This window comes from Echiichthys vipera, assembly GCF_963691815.1.
Source record: "Echiichthys vipera genome assembly, chromosome: 15".
Classification (NCBI taxonomy): domain Eukaryota; kingdom Metazoa; phylum Chordata; class Actinopteri; order Perciformes; family Trachinidae; genus Echiichthys; species Echiichthys vipera.
In genome coordinates this window covers 8017344-8035138 of record NC_139840.1, presented here as the reverse complement: position 1 = coordinate 8035138, position 17795 = coordinate 8017344, and the positions used below count along the sequence as shown (strand labels likewise).

The 17795-nt window shown below is 42.8% G+C and overlaps 1 protein-coding gene across 2 annotated transcripts in view; it reads right to left on the bottom strand.

Moving 5' to 3' along the window:
* mtcl1 (microtubule crosslinking factor 1) overlaps positions 1-17795 on the bottom strand; it is a 76157-nt gene that overhangs the window by 25037 nt on the left and 33325 nt on the right. For both annotated transcript variants that reach the window (XM_083928017.1, XM_083928018.1), the window contains exons 4-8: positions 12353-12412; positions 10456-11838; positions 5267-5395; positions 2220-2321; positions 1332-1550 (exon numbers count right to left, since the gene is read on the bottom strand). In XM_083928017.1, coding sequence (XP_083784143.1) covers positions 1332-1550; positions 2220-2321; positions 5267-5395; positions 10456-11838; positions 12353-12412 — 1893 coding nt within the window. The remainder of the gene's footprint in view (positions 1-1331; positions 1551-2219; positions 2322-5266; positions 5396-10455; positions 11839-12352; positions 12413-17795) is intronic.

The following is a 17795-nucleotide window of genomic DNA, read 5'->3' as shown; positions in this document are numbered from 1 at the left end:
AGTGAATTGCGTTAAAAAGTAATATTTCACAGGTAAGCAAAGGAATTATGGGTATTATGTTCAGGACAACCACATAAGTAGTTTGTTTAGTTTAAACAGGAGGAACTGGGTAGACAGACAGTCAACAGCATTTTCAGGTAAAAAGACTTCACATCGCCAGCCTAACTGCTCTGTGGTCTCTGGGGAAGGGCACTGCAGAGCTACGAATAATTAATTCCCGAAAAACAAACAAAACCAGCAAAAACATGAGAATCACAAATTACGAGTTGAATCAGCTGGGAGCACAAGAAGATAAGTGAAGCATCAGCCGCTGAACAACAAATGAAGTCGCTCAATCAGCCGATCAATCAGCCCTGCAGCTGCACCTGCACCCTGATCCAAAGTACACCTAGTTCGGGTTGAGTTACTTCTGTGTTGCTATTTTTGACATCTCCTTCTTAATCAAACCACAACCTTATGGTCTTCAGTGCTTTGTGGATAGATAACTGTACTTTACAGTGTAATGTACTTGCAACAGTTTTAGTGTTATTGGTAAGAACCTCAAATATATATCACCCATGTACTCTGTACTGCTGTATTCTGATATATGACATTATCTTAAAGCCAAAAGTACAATTGTTCAACGAAAGAGGAATTACACTATCCAACATGTCCAATGCAACCATTAAAACAACATGGGAAGGACATCTCCCATTTTCACTCACCTGCTGCTCGTCCGTAGCAGAACAAGTAGTGAGCCTGTGCAAGCATGACACTGTTGATGCAAAATTGGTTTTAGATAGTTAGGTTTTAGCAAAAAATGTATGGGAAGTACTGAGTATATATAATCGGATAATAGGGCTGCAATGAACAATTATCTAATTATATCAGTGTTTCTTTTCCGGTGCTCCCAAATGTCTTGTTTTGTACACAACTACAAGAGATTCAGTTAACAGTCAAAGAGGAGAAAATAAACCAGAACATATTCACATTTAAGAAGCTGAAATCAGAGAATTTTGACATCTTTTCTTAAAAAATTACACAAAACGATTAAATAATTATCAAAATATTTGACGATTATTTCATTAGTTGACAGATTTATCGACTAATTATTGAAGCTCTACTGAACAGCGAGACTTGGATTATACTGCACAAGTTTGTAAATGGGTGTTTTTATGTAGTTTTGCTCTTGTTAAATGCAGCCCCCTAGGACTTCAATGCTTTCAAGTCTTCTTCAAGAACTCAAGGAAATACTAGGCGAGTAATTGATGACCCAATGATAGTTTTTGGGGTTAAGTACTGCTCGAAGAAATACCTAAATGTGCCTCCATGTTATTAAAGCTCTGACTCACCTCTGGGTGCTCCACGCCAGACTCGTCCTTGCGGCCGAGCCTCCAGTGCATGAGGATCCACCTGAGCTTCATGTAGAAGATGATGGTGTTGCGTCTGAAGAGGCGGACCTCTTGTTGCAGCATGGCTCTCTCCTGAGGCCAGGGCACCTCATGAGTCTGAAGTCCCTGCAGCTCCAGACCTCCACGCTGGGCCTCCAGACGCAGACGATCATCTTCCTGCTGTGGAAGGGATCGGGAAAAAAGATTTGATTCACAAAGTCAATTCATTAAAAACTGGGATTTGCATGCTTTTTAAAGGTCAAGGAAGTACGTTAGTGGCATGTGAGTAATGTATGTTTAGTCAATTGGATTTGCGTCCTCACACAGCGTTTCAGTATGTCTATTGGCTTGAGAGGGACTTAATCATTATTATCATTTATGGGACCAAAGTTGCTGAAGCTGAGTTGTTCAAATTGCTTTTTTTTCAACTATACGAAACCCAAAATGTTAAAAAATGGGAAAATATTTACATTTAAGAAGCAAGAAAGTGAATTTTTGGCCAAAAAAATCTTATCTTTTAAAACACAGACTCCTACTTCTAGATGCTATTTCCTTTTATTATTTGATTAAAAGGATCATTTTGTAAAAGTAGATGTCATGCTGGAAAGTTTTTTGCAGACAGTGTAACATCCATCTGAGATCTAAATCTAAAAGAAAATCTAACATATTAAAGCTGAACGCTAAACTTTCTTGCCTCTCCAGTGCTGACGCTTAATTAAAACGATGTTTTAACTTCAGCAAAGACGGCAGAACAGGTGAAGTGTGATGCCGGTGTTCTCATGTCCATACTCTATACACTGTATATTCTAAAGGCATTCAAACCTGGCGTGACTGAGTGCATTATTGTACCTGAGGCAGAGGAACGACAGTCTCCCGTTCCTCCGTCGCCGCTCTCAGCCTTCGTTCATGATCCAGGCGAAAATGGATGTCAGAAGCAGTGGTGTCCCGGAGCTGAACCCACAACAGCACACAGTTACCTCACCAGCAGTTTGGGTAAATTACATCACATACTGACATCTCACTATTATTCCGTTTGTCACTCTGTTAAGCTTTATTTGAAAGTCAAACTAAATCTCAAGGATTTATATATGAAAAGATTAAGCTCGATTATATTTGTTCTCTTCAATCTCCACTGCAAAACTAAAGTTCCCTGAGCAGGACTGAACCACCTCCAATGAGCTCTGACTGCTCACAAAGTGGAAACTCATTATATTCTTCTGCATCTCAGGGAATGAGTTTAAAACGGCACATTTTCAAATATTTCTTTATCCAGGAACTTTGAGGCTTTTTGCTCAAACCTCAAACAAATAAACCTTTAAGAAACAATATGGATATTCTGGCACTCTTCTTGTGTCTCTCCACCAAATCTGAAGTTATGCGAGCTTAGCTTAGTATAGCATAAGGACTGGAAACATAAGGGAAGTTAGAAAAAAAATCTCTAAAAAGTGTCAAATCTACTCCCTGGAGATCCGAAGTCACCCGGAGGTTGACCATATTTTCTTGATATTTGTAGAGATTAAACAAATAAGTGAGCTTTAGAGGGGCAGGGACTACGGACGCAAATTAGCATCTTTGCTATAATCCGGCACTTTACAGTGATATGTTGTTATCGTTGTTCATTAATGTGCACTGTCCCTAACAAATAAAGTATTGATTGATTGATTGATTGCTTATACCTTCAGACCCAGTCAGGCTAGCTGTTTCCAGTCTTCACGCTAATCTTAGCTGACCGTAGACATACGTGAGTGGTCTCGATCTTCTCATCTAATTCTCGACGACAAGTGTATTTCCCAAAACAATTTCTCACTGAATGGCGACCTTTTCTTGAATGATCTAAGTTAGTTTACACCTAATAGAACAGTGAATAGAAACTGTGATGGTCAAAATGACACAAAATGTCATTAAGACAGCGTCCGCACTCTACTAGGGCTGCATGGCACTGACATCTGACAAGTTAGCTTCATCTAAATCATTTCTATCACCAAAACGCACTTTAATCAATAAATATACTTTGTATGCCAAAACAGCACTTACACTAGGAACTGTGAGGTTTGATTTGATCTTTTACTACAGGTGGAAAAAATGCTCGTAGGGGAATGAGATGCTTATGTTTATGATTTAATGTAATGATTCTTAAGCTGGTCTACAAGATGTCTGTCCTCTACTGCTGTATAATTGAATGTGATTTATTTCTTCTATCCTGCATGCGGTTGTTTATTGTACCCTCCGACAGTAAGTTGAGCTGTTCAGTGTGTACTGACCCTGGACCACCTCTCTGTCTGCCCAATGTCAAATGCAAATCACACAGGCCTTCAGTGCGGTGTTAATCCTGCCATATCTGAGCCGCTTTCCCATTCATTCACTTCACCTCACAGATTACACTGCGGCAGAAAGCACAGGGGCACAGAGGAATCCACACCAATGTGCTATAACTGTAACTGTAATAGTAATGTGTCACATCGCTGCTTGCCAGTACTGTGCATTACATAACAGCGGGCGATTTCTCTATGAACGGAAGCATGAGGCAGCGATTAAGAACCCCAGTGTCCAGCGATTACACAGCCGGTTTATTAAACAGCCGAGTCACTGAAGGGTTTATCAGATCTGAGTTTGATGTGTGCGGCAGCAACGTTACCACTCGCTTCTTTGATTTTTGTGTGTTTAAAGTGTATTGTGACACTTCTGTGTAAGCTTGCACTTTTACATGCCTTTAATCTGCTGAGTTGAGTCATGACAGTGCAGCCGGTAGTGATGAACCGGTGCCAGAGGGCATCGCTGCAGAGTGCAGACTCTGCAGAGCCGGGATACACTGAGTGCATACATACGCCTAACAACTCGATATACTGTAGCTGTGCATGGCTGCTGTCTCACACTGTTTTAGAGGGCAACAAACTGTCCACCCACAGATATATATTTCATAAAACATGAAATCAAAACATTTGGTGCAATAGGCTCTAGAATCCCGGAACTCCTCTTAACGCTGGAGTACGACAGGATCTAATTTCTATCTCAAAATGTCCAGGGGAACATGGTGTGAATTTAAAAAGCAATAAGGAAATGTTAAACATAAATAAACAAAGATCAGTGGCTGTAGGAGTGGATGTTTAGTGTGAAAGTAGTGAGTGAATGAAGTGGAAGCGTGTTCAGCATAGACGTGCCGGACTGAGCGGCCTTCTGAAAATCTGTATCTGTATCTGTATCCCAAATTTCTATTTTTTATATTGCTCAGAGACACTTTATGTCCTTTGGTTGAGATGTGAGAAGACTCCTTCTGGCACGAACATCATTTCACACTGACTTTCAATGGATGTGCTGTGTACAGTGGAAAAGTAGACGTAATCTGAAGTAATCAGAGATTTTTGACATTTTTAATTTAGTCTCCTCAGAATCGACCTGTACCTGTGAATGTTGCTTCACTGAAGGGCAAGTTAAGTCCATCTTACCATGGTGCACTGCTTCTCAGGCCAACAGACGCTTTAAAAACACACTCCAGAAGTGCCCAAACATGTCTTTCTCAGTATGACCCTCAATCTGTACCAACATTAACTCCCGTTCATTTTAGGCGTGACCATGACATTTGAAGTATAATGTAATATAATTATGACTCCAGATGATTTTCATTCATATATTTGCCTGTATTAAAAATGTAACTGAATAAAACATGACATGCTTTTGGGACGTCTCCTGAAGAGCTGTCTCTCACAACAGGTCACCATGGAAATGATAGGACTTTTCGCTTCACAGAGAAGCAATCAGAAACCAGATTAGTCTTTGAATTAATTCAAGATTAGAAAAGCCCAGGTCAACAGAAGGCCCGTGTATGGGGCTTGTGGTGGAGCCAGTGTCAACTCAGTCCCACAGGTGTAAGGGAGATGGAGTAGGGTGGAGGCACTGACCTCTGCTCTTAAAGCCAGGGGCCTGTGGTACCTAGTGAGTCCTGTGGCTCCCCTGCTCTGGGCCTGGTTCTGGGGCTCCACGCCTCGCTCCTGTCCTAGACGCCACTCCAGCTCATCCCTCTGACCGGACTGTGAGTGACGTGGGTTGGGGCGGGGAAGGGGAGGAAAGGAGGGTGGGACATGTGTAGACGGTGGGTGTAAGGGGTTAGGGGGATGGATGACAGGTGCAGGATGCAGGGGTGCAGGTAGTGGTGGTGGTGTTGATATTGAGGGAGATGTGTGAGGTGGATTGTGGACAAAACAGACAGAAGACGGGGTGAGGGGACGAAGGAAGACAGCGGGCGGGGGAAAACAAACAAAAATAAAACAGAAAATTGGTAAAGAATATAACCAGAGAGGGGGAAATTAACTAACATACTACACGGTGTGGAGAAGAACAAACGGACTAGAGTACAAAGAAAAGCGCAAAGAGAAAGACCAACTTAAAGATGACGGCGTATGAGAGAGATGAGAAGAGAACGAGAATGAGGATGAACAAAATTATGGGCTGAAACATCTGGCGGGAACACAAAGAGGAACAAAGAGAGGGAATCGGGGGGAAAAGAATGCAAAACACTTGTTATGAAGCGCATGCAATGAGGGATACATGAGTCCAAACCAACAGCTGAGAGATATCACGGCAAAGTGCAGAGCGAGAGCTAGCACGCTAAAGGTCTCCAGCATATGCCTGTGTGAGCCTCTACGATGCACATTGTTCTCAGACATTACAGCATTTCAAATACACCGGAGGCATTTGAGGCTTCAGGCGAGCTTTAAGACGGCGCCACACTACAGTAGCTGCCAACTTTTTTGTAGCAGTGCCCTGGTTTTATTTATGCAAATGAGGATTCTTTCTAGTAGGAGTAAGCAGTAGTAAGCAGGAGCTTTATACTATCATGCGTAGCAAGTGTGTAGTATTCACTAAAGGAAAGAAATTGGAGACATATTCTCATAATTATGACACCCATATCCTGAAACCATTATCTCGTATTTACAACGTTTTACCTCACATTGACTCATGGGCCATACTTTTGAATTTTACCTGAAGGTCTAAGGATTTAAATGTTGTTAAGGTACAAATAATAACAAACAAAGTGGGTACAAGTGTTTAACAAAGAACAGAAGTCATATTTGCGAGAAAACATTTTACAAGATAATAGCGGAATAAAAATCGAGTTATTAGTGTGATTAAAGATTATTTGGTTTCTTCATGAGAAGCTTCTCGTTATTCATAATGCGCTGCATTTTGTCCCAATTACACCGTAGAGATGTCATAATCGCGATAAAAGACAAGATAATTTCAAAACAAATACTGTGATAGTAAGATATGGAAATGATTACATGCCTTACTCTCAATTTTTATCTCATAACTTCCAGTTTTTACTTGATGGTCTGGGTACGGGAACATTAGAAAAGTGAGCGCGGGATACTGTAGTTTACTAAAGATCCAACACCAGATACCAATCATACTAACAAGAAAACATTTCCAATAAATGACAAGATAATTATGAGATCAAAATCTCATAATTACAACATACAGCTCTTGTTGTTATGAGATAAGTATCATAGAACGATGGGACTCTAAGGTAATAATTGTGAGAAAGAGATTTCAATTGCTATTCCTCGGGTGAATGCACTTCTGTTCATATCTTATTTTTAATTAAAATTCATTACGTATACATTCAATGTATGCCCTACTCGTTTCTGCTGCAGGGACTATTTTTGCACTGTAGTCTTTTACATTTACGCTCCACTGCTCTACAACTTTGATCATCTTCAGCAAATGGACGAAGGCCATTTTGCTTTGAACAGGCGGGAGTTGTTAGTACAGTGGTTAGCTTTGACTAAACCACCCAGCTTCACCCAGACTAACCGGCGAGTCCTACAGGCAGAGGAGCAAAGCAGAAACAAGTCATTGGATAGAATGAGTATGGAGGCAGCTTCACTCGATTACCTCTACAAAGCAGATTGGGTTCTTGAAGTCGCACATGTTTGACGGAGCTGTTTGTTTTATTCCGTATGACAGTCTGGCTGATTAGAAAACATACCCAAGATGTCTGCCTGATCATGCAGCACAGAGATAATGAAGCTGCTTTGGAAGAGTACCCAGTGTGTGGACATGTTGATTTACACTAAGCTGCAATAAAACAAAAACAGAAAGCAGGATGCCGGCCAGCGAGGTTCTTCCACAGGCAATTCACACAGCACCATGCAACTCTTTTTTTTAATTCAACAGAGGTTATTTAAGACGTTGCACACATTTTAGGGGTCGTCTCCTTGGCAACACCATGGAGTAACCAATCCCACGTGTGTCTGTGTACGATGATATGCGGTGCAAACATAATAGCTACACAATTTGTGACATGATGAGTCACACACATGATAGCATAGTGTAGCGAAGCTGTAGAGAGAAAAAATATTTACTGAACTTGATCATGCAACAGTTCACTATCAGGAAAAGCTTTGAATCGAGCCAAATGGAAGAAGCTGCTAAAACTCCCTTAGTACTTACTCCATTCATACCAAGCACCCTCTCAAGCACCCTCCCTTGGCCCTGGTGGACTGGAAGCAGGGCAGCTGCAGACAGTGAGTGCAGGGAGAAGGAGGCAGGCAGGGCTGCTGGCTATGAGGATGTGCATGGAGATGCAGATGTAGATGTGGCAGCAGCAGGAAGCGATGGTGGTGGCGGTGGGTCAGGGAAGGAGTGGTGGCGGCAGCGCCAGTGTGGTAGAGCTGGGTGGCTCATGTCGGAGCAGGTCACCCTGTGCTGGCACTGGACGTCTCAAGAGTCTCTCAGTATTTCCTCTTGATGCTTTACATGATAGGTTTGGATTTCTCAAGTCTATCTAACCTTTCTCATGATGCTCTAATCCCCACTCACTCTATCTTTGGTGTCCAATCCAACGCTTGGTGAATTACAATGATAGGAAGATCAGACACTTAAGGATTGAATAGCAGCATTGGACACACCAGTTATCCCTGTGGTAACTATTAGGACACTTCCTCCCTATGACATAAAAAAATCTGAATTATGAGATCAGGATTATGAGACTCTGATTTCACAGCCTGTATTCATACTGAAAATCCAGATCAAACACACGTTTCCCTTCTGCTCCACAGGAGCTTTTTTTCCTCCCCATAGACTAGTAATATGAAAAATAATAGCCGTAGCCACTGAAATGTTACTCATTGTTTTTTTGGACAGCAGTTTTGAAGCCAGGAATTTGCCATTTGGCCGTCGCCATCTTGTATTTTGGAGCCACCATTTTGACCATATTTGGAGAAGAGGGCAGAGCTCGGGAAGGCCGCTACACAAGTGACGTTTCAATGGCACTGCACTACAATAAACGCTGACCGTTTTTCAACTGGCTATTGCAACTCCTCCAGTAGACTTTTGCTGGCAGGTGAGCAGAGATTTCCTGTTGCTGGCGCCTAAACCTCTACATTGATTGACAGGTGGACAGGTTCCATCTAACTTGAACCATAACGAACATCGTGCAGTATTGAAAAAGACTTGAAACTGGCCAATGAACCCATAGACTCATTAGGAAAATGTTTACTGAGGTAATACATTAAGTGAAAAGTAGGCTCTTTTTTCCATTGACTTCTATATAGTCTGACTAAGACACTTTCGCATTGGCTTCGCTTTTCAGGCCCAGAAACTACGTCCATTATTTCTTACAATCTACTCTCCTCCCTGCATTAACCATTTGACAGGTGACAACTTCCCACCTGTTGTAGCGCGACTCCATTGTAAGAACTGGGGAACAGAATCCATGTTCAGACGAGGTTAATGTGAGGCTTCAGCAGTCTGAGTGAGCTGAATATCACACGTGTCAGAAAGGAAACGAGGTCCAGGGAAACACAAACTGGGAATTCTTTACAAAAAAAGACTTTTGGAAGAAACTCAATTTGGCCAACTCAGACTGCTAAGGCCTCATATTAGCTTTGACTGACTTTAAACATTGCCAGACTTGCAATGAACAGTTTTTTAAAAAGTATTAAAATCAATGCAGCAGAACCAGGGATATATTTTATTCCATGCATTCTTCTTCCTTGTCAAAAACCTGGCACCTACATAACACACAAAGCAACTCAACCTCAAACAGTTTGGTTGGTGTTATGTAGCGGCTAACATAGCCTGGAGCGGAGAGGAGCAGCTACAGAGGTCTGGTAAGCTCACTTCTTTCTAACTCCACAACCCCAGATTTTTTTCATTTTCAAACAGTCCTCAGCTCCTATTGAGCTGATCCGACTTTACACAGCTCCCTCTGGAGCCACATAAGTCTTTTAACAACTTTTTTTCACATATGCAGCAGTGCTCCTCAACACCTGTACGGACTTTGATGTGTAAAATTGATTCACGGAATGAAGCCTGTGGATTTTCTTCCCTATTTCTTAGAGGAGAATTTCAGAGGAGTCACACAACCGCCACTAAAGAGATAAAGACTGAGACCTATAACCATTTCAACATACATACAGGCATTATTATATTAAGATAGACTTGAAAGTATCCAAACCTATCCTAAAAGCTATGCTTGCCTTCAACGGATAGAGGTTCCCATTGACAGGCATGGCTGTGGATGCTACAGATCTACTGCCACTGTGTTTAATTAGATTAGTTTTTCCAATCAGTGCTGAATAAGGATCTCATTTAGTTTATTTTGGCCTTAAATGGTCGGCTAACGATGTCACACTTAGGACCATTTAAATCTAAACCTAAATGAATCCTCACATTTACAAACACGCCAGTGGGTTTTCTCGTGGCTATCTGTTACTTGACAGGATTTTTCAGACTAAAAGTTTTTGTCTGCTGCTGTTTTGAAGCAATGAAGCCATCTTGTGTAATATTGTCTTTCTTGCAACCTGATATTCTCTGGATAACCAGGTGGGATACTTTTGAGGTTGGATGCTAATCAATGCTCTTATGTACAGTAAGATGTTAGCACATCTAGTTTGCAGTTGTCTTTAGACAATCTATTGCAGTAAATGCCGTACTGGCTGACAGGCTTTCTGCCTTATTATTGATATATTATCTATTGATTGCAAAAGAACCAAGCTGCCACAAAAAGAAAACATCAAAATATCTTGAGAGATGTAACCTTTAAAAAAGTGGGAAAAGCCACAAGAAGTTTTGCCATCGAACTTACCTGGAAGTCTGTCGCCAGATCCCTTCCAAAGGTGCCAATGGGAGAGTCACGGGACATGGAGGTGACTGTGGACAGGAAGCTGCTGGACTCTGTGAGGTTTGGCATGGGGGACAGGTCGTCTGTCCTTTCTCTCAGCCCCTCCCCTACATGGTCCAGTTTCTCCATGAAGATGTGTAGCTCAGTGCGGAAAGCCTTCATGCGAGTGTTGATGGTGTCCAGGACTTGGGTGTCTGGTTTGGATCCTGACGCTGCCCCTCCTTCCAGGCTCTCCCCTGTCGTCACCAGCAGCCTGCCCTCAAAGATCAGACTGTCTGTGTCGGTGATCAGACGGTCCACAGTCTTCCCGAGCCTTTCCGCCTCACGTTTCACATTAGAGCACGACTCCCGTTCTTCCCTCCTGCGGTTGGCCAGTTCAGTGGCGCTGAGCTCACTGCCGTCTGAGGGTTTGATGCTTCCGAACCCTGAGGTGGTTGCTGTTTTCTCAAACAGGTCTTCGGAGTCACTCTCGCCCCCAATGGGTCCCTCCCTCTTGGGGTGGAGGAGAAGAAGTCGCCCTGCCTCCTCTTCCTCGGCGGCTTCTCGCCGACCTGCGTCGCTTTCTGCGTCACTGTCTCGAGGGCTACCGGTGCGGAGGCCCAAGTTTGCGGCCAGGTCGCAGCGCTGGACGTTGGACATGAGGACTCGGTTCTCATACTGCAGCTTCATCACCTTTCCACTCAGCTCATTGATCTGCATCCTGGCTGATTTAAGCTCCTCCATCATCATCCCGCTGCTGGAGCCATTGCCCCCATTACCAGGTTTAAATAATCCTCCCTCACTACCCTCCTCGCCAACAGGCCCGGAGCTGCTGCTGGGGCCGAACTTGAAGCGATTGAGTTCAGATGTCAGCTGCCTGTTGTGGTCCTCAATCTCTGAGATGGAGCGACGCAGGAGCTCGGCCTCCTCCTCCACAAATTGTAGATGGCGACGTAGCTCGCTCGCCGAATCCAGCATATCACCGCCGTATGGCGACGAGGGCATGCTGGAGAAGGGTTCCCGACCAAAGCAGTCTCTTTCATACTGACAGCGGATGTCTTCGTTTTCCGCCCGCAGGCTGCGGTTCTCCACTTCCAGCTCCACGATCTTCCTGCCCAGGATGTTAGCCTCCTCCTCTACCAACTTGAGGCGTAATCGCAGCTCAGCCTCTCGAGTGGTGTGAGGACCACCACCAGAGCACTCGGACAGAGGAAGGGGACTGTCCACGTCCCCGTAAACTGACTTGTACTTCTGAAGCTCTTGCTCTAGTTCGTCCTTCTCCCGCCCAAGCTTCGCCATCTTTTTTCTCATCAGGCTAGACTCCTCTTTGGCAAACTGGAGCTGGCACCTGAGGTCTGCACTGTCCTCCTAGCAGGGTGAAAGGAATGAGGAAACATTATACTTTTGCTATTGTCAAAAAACAGCTGGGCACTGTGGTTTTTAGCAAACACAGGAGTAAATAATGTTGACTTGTTGGGGACTATTTTCAGCAGTGGATTAATCCACATTTGGGGCTCTCGTAAGTATTTACTTCAGCAGGATGGTGTAAGTGGCACAATAAACTACAGTTTTTGTATATATGGTAATGAAGGAACTTGCCACCCAGTGCAACAGTGTGTTTCATTGATGTGTGTTAAGTAGTTTTTGGACTACACAGCTTTAGGAGACAGAGAAATAACCAAGGCAATACTTGTTCATCAATTCATCAATTGATCAGTTCATTGTTTTTTTTTGTTTTTTTCATGGGATTTGTTGACAATAAAGAAAAATATAGAACATAACCAAACGTACCCTTCAATGCCTACAGTATAGCATACAAATTTAATAATAAATAATAAAATAATAATCAAAATAATATGTTTAGATTTCTTTTTCTTTTTACCTGACCCGTGGACTTTTTGTCTTTAAATGTTTCCCTGCTCCCTCGTCTCCTCAGTGCAGTCTGTAAAAAACAAACAAACAAGGAAGAAGGATGTAAATCACACACACTGTTATTAAAATATTTTTCTAAGATCCAGTGGCGGTAAATAAAAAAAAAAAAACACCACACAGCACACTGATAAAAGCAATAAAATAGGCTTTGTGAATTCAATAGTGAGGATAACTGCAGTTTTAACAGGTAATTGATATTTCCAGAGATCACAATGCCAGTGTTTATACAGACATGCGCACTAACTGGCGGTCATAGTAATGGTACTGCATAACACCAATGCAGGGGAACAAATGTGTTTGCTAACGTACGCCGACTCCTCTACTGGAAGCAGACTCTGCAAAAGGCCAGAAGAACATTCATCTCTGTAGATATCTTACATAACGTTCTCATCGGTCTAATAGGGAAGTATTTACTATGCAGATTGCAGATCACGTGACATAATTATTGAGTCATGCACATGGTGATGGTAATAGACTGCATCAAAAGCCAACATCTGGTTATCCTGTTAGTTTTACTTCAAATGAGTGGAGGGCCACTACAGTAAACCGTCCCTTCAGACAATTCTGCTCAGCATTAAGTCCAGAAAAAAACTTCAGAGTACACATGATGAGAGTGTTCTGTTGTGTCTTTTTTATGTATGATGCACCAGAGTGCTTTAGATCCCATTCAGTGTGACAGACGTCTTATCCCGGCTCACATTCAGTGACACATGGCGCTTCCACAACGCTCGGAGGGGAAAGCATCTGCCTGTCCAGTGGGGAAATCTGTCCTGTAGCTAATACTATGGCATTGCACGCAAAGCCCGGATAAAACAGGGTCCTCTGCACGCCAGCTTAGACTTAGCGACTAATAAAATCATTCATTTTTATCAAGTCTGTGCACTTTCTCTCACCAGCGGCTGCAATTCCATAAGATGGAGACAAGAAGAGAAGAAGGAATGGAGAGAGGAACTGAATCGAGGAGGAGAGAGGGAGAGAGGGAGGGAGGGAGAGCAAGAAATCCCCTTCTATAAATGCAAAGTGCAGAGCTTTCAAGTGGTAACCTTTTTTCCAGGAACAGATTGCTGCCCCAGCAGAGTTATTTAAAGGTTCTGTCGATCAGTTAAGCCAGGCCCCTTTCTAGGAAGCATATCTTGATATTAATATTTCTGCTCTCAGGGTTAACATTTTTCTACGAACGCAACAAATCCTCCGTGATCATTTCGCTAAGGCTGCAGTGAACAAATTCATTTTTATAGAATCTTTATTGTATTAGCACTGTCGCCTCACAGCGAGAAGGTTTCAGGTCCGCATCCCGGCCTGGGCCTTTCTGTGTGGAGTTTGCATGTTCTCCCCGTGTCTGCGTGGGTTTTCTCCGGGTTCTCCGGTTTCCTCCCACAATCCAAAGACGTGCAGGTGTTCGGTTCATTGATGACTCTAAATCACCCGTAGGTGTGAATGGTTGTCTGTCACTGTACGTCTCTATGTGCCCTGTGATAGACTGGCGTCCTGTCCAGTGTGGACCCCGCCTCACGCCCGATGTCAGCTGAGATCGGCTCCAGCCCCCCCGTGATCCCGACCCCCGGAGAAGCGGTTGAAGATGAAGATGTCTTTACAGTAATTCTCAGATCAACAGTGTCAAAAACACAAATATTTTCAATTTACAATTATATAAAACTGAGAAAATCTGAAAATTGTCCCATTTCAGGAGTCAGGAGCAGTGAATGTGTGTATTTCTTTTGTTCATTTAGTACTTAAAAAACTAATGATTGTCAAACAATTATTTGACTAATTGTTTAGGCAAGAAATTCTCCCTGGAAGACGATTGGAGCATAGTGATCATGTTTAATATCTCTTTGATTCATTCGTATTTAAATATTTTCATTTCTTTGCTGCTTAATACGCATGTGTCAAAAGAAAAATAACTCATTGTTAACCTCAGCTCTAAAATTACTACCAGAACACAGAGATCCCTTCAACAAGTCCTCAAGATCATGTTTGGTTTGCACACTACACACAAAAAGATCCGACATGCATTAAAGGTTTAATATGTAGAATCTTTATTAAAAGCTGTATTTTGAAAGTAATAATACACCAACAGGGGTTTTAAGGGGTACAGAATTATAATATTGCTTTTCCATTAAAAATATATTTAGTCTGAATTAATATTTTACGTTTTTTTTGACGGGTTTGACAACGACTTTCTGTCACGTTCTGTTTACATTTTACCAGCCATTAAGCGGCCGACATTGCGGGTTGCCAGAGTTGTCTGTTGTTCATCGCAGCTACTTTAGGCTGACACTGGGTGAGTTTGCCAATCCTGCAGCTGAGTGACCGGAGACGGGCAAAAACAAGAGTCAGTATAGGCCAAGCATTCACTCCATGGACTGAGAGAAAGGAGTTCAATGGCGTTAAAACGCACGCCGAAATGGCTACGTTTCTCCTTGATCGTAAAGCCAACTTTCATGTTTACTTAGCTGTAACGGCTAACGCTAACTGTGTAACATCAACGATTCGCCACAGGGGATGGGTTTAAACAGGCTTAAACTGGCTCTGGTTTCCTGTAGCCTACTGGGTCTGACGGACCTGGCAACCTGAGTGCTTTTAATTATATTTTGTTGTTGCGACGACGATCTCGAGACACTAGATGGCGGTGTTTTGCTCATTCTCCATATTCAGCCTTTAACGTGACAGCACTCACTTCAGGCCTGTGTCATGTTTAAACTGTTATGGAAATGTTGCTGATCTGACCTTGTAGATTGCCATCGTGACTTTTTTAAATTGCCACTTGAGGGATGAATTAAGAACTGAATTTTAACCTTCAGTCAGTGAACAGAGTTTTATACACTAGGGTCTCAGCTGCTTCTGTTTAAGGATACAATGGTCTTCTTTTACTTCTCTCTCATTTTTTGTACTTCGTATAAAGCAAACTCTTCACTGTACAAGCTCTGTTGCCAGCCTGCATAGAGCAGTAGGACAGTGTGAATCATTCATGGCCAGACAGATGGAAAGTGTGAGGGTGAACCTGTTTTGCCCGGAGCAGGGACGAACCTTGACTCAGTCGCTGGCCCTACCACAGGAAGGGAGCGCTCACTTAGAAACAGCACCAAAACATGAACATAACCCTCCTGTGGGCAGTCATGGTTACAGAAAGAGATCTGTCCCTCACATTTTGCACATTTTTGCAACATATTTGAACTTTTTTACGATACATTTCCACTTCGCTGAAGACTGAAGACAGCTTTCTTTTGCTGCTCAAATGTCCCTAGTCCTCTGTTGAGGAGTGTTTCATGAGGAGTGATTCCTAACTTGTCTTTCATCTACATGCTACTGATAAAAAAAAAAAAACGTATTTCTAACACAAAGAAGAGTCTCTCAAGAGACTCTTGTCTGCCCTCTTGTTGCCTTCACAGTCTCTTTTGAAGTTTCTGTGTCTGATCCAGACTCAACCTCTGTGCTGGTGCCACTGTGAATACAGAATGGGTATAGTGCGTGGTGTTTTTTTGGGCAACCCCTTGCCTAGCATTGATTACATGATGTGTTTGGCATGTTGTATGATCTCTTCACAACACAAATTGTCTGGTTTACCCTTAAAAGGGAAGTAAACACATTTCTTCATTCCCATATATAACTTGTCAAATATTTTTTTTTAGGGTGTCCCATATATTACATGTCAAAAGGGTTGAGGCTGCCGGCTTCTTTGCACAGAAAGGTTCCTAACTGAATGAACTGACTAGTATTTAAGTGGCAGCCATGATAAGAGCTGGTTCAATTCTCTAACAGCTAAGGAGAGGCACCAGAGGTTCCTGTCTTACCTCCTTTAGCACGGGGTACACTGACCAATGAGGAAATGCTGTCCCACAATTCTTTGTAGCAGTAACATTTAAACAAACGCACTATTAGGCTGTTCAGAAAAACAAACAATATGCTAATGATTTATCTTGCATAAATTATCTCCATACAATCATACTTACTACATGGGAGGGTGAGTGTGAGCAATCATTCTCAATGCGACGACCAGCACATTTCACTTCACTGCCTAGTAGCCTCTATTCCTTTTTTTCCAACCCTGGTAATGAAGTACCATATTTTCTGCACTATACGGCGCACCTAAAAACCTTCAAATTTCTCAAAAGCCGACAGTGTGCCTTATAATCCGGTGCGCCTTATATATGGACCAATATTGAGCCACAACAGGTCTCGCTACTACGGTAAGCAGCCGCCGACTCTATTTTCCCCCGTAGAAGAAGTAACGCTGTTGAGATATATGACTGCGCGAAGCGTGCCGCTTCATTTCCATTTGTGTGTTTGTGTAAAGACCCTAAAATGGCTCCTGTTAAGAGACACGCTTATGACGCAGAGTTTAAACTCAAGGCCATTAGTCACGCAGTAGAACACAGGAATAGAGCAGCAGCCAGACCGTTTCACATTAACGAATCAATGGTGCGGAAGTGGAGGAAGCAACAAGACGACCTGCGCCAAGTAAAGAAAAGCCATTCATTGAAGGTGCGCCTTATAATGCGGTGCGCCTTATAATGTTTATATAGCCTGCATGAAACAACACGGTATGAATGCAGGGGGAGAAGTATCTAAGAGAGTTTAGTGGTCCATCTTTGGAACATTGTTGTTTCCGCATGGCAGACCCACGTCAATAGCATCCGCGTAACATAATTACGTAGCTTAGTGTAAGTGCAGTGGGATTCTCTGAGCACCCTGGTTGTCTTTTCCTAAGCCGTTATGAATTCTTCTTAACATCAGTCCTTCACCTTGTGATTGTTCGTCATTGGTTACCTCGTGGTAAACTGCACCAATGAGCAGATTGGTTCATGTAACCCACTTCAGCCTCTGGAATCCTCTCCAAGACTGTAATTGTTTTTATTTGATAATGACAGACTGTAATCCCACCACCACCACCACCACCACCATCTAGTCTGAGCTTTGTGTCTGTGTCAGTATCTCCAACACCAGTCGTGGTTTAATTCCCAGCCCTAGTGACGGAGCTAATCTCTCGGGGGAGACGGCGGATTAGACGGCATCGTGTGCAAAGATCCCAGACCTCCACAAATAGGGTCTGTGTTTATTGTACACAGAAGTCAATTTGAGGCTCTGAGAAAAAAAACATGTGATCAGAGAGTACAGGACACTGATCAAACAGCGCCTGAGCCAATTACCTGGAAAAGCAATTTCGTAAAACCTCAGACTGACCTTTTAAACCATTCACTGCATTTTAAAAATGATATCCTAACAGACGCAAAAGGAACAAAACATCTTTTTAGATGCTATTTCAGACAAACTGTAGTAGCATGCTGTGAGCCTTTGACCGAAGCACCCTGTCACCCCGTTTTAACGGTACCTTAAGGGCGGTTGTGTTAATGAGAGAACTACAGGGACTAACTAATGCTGCATTCATGACC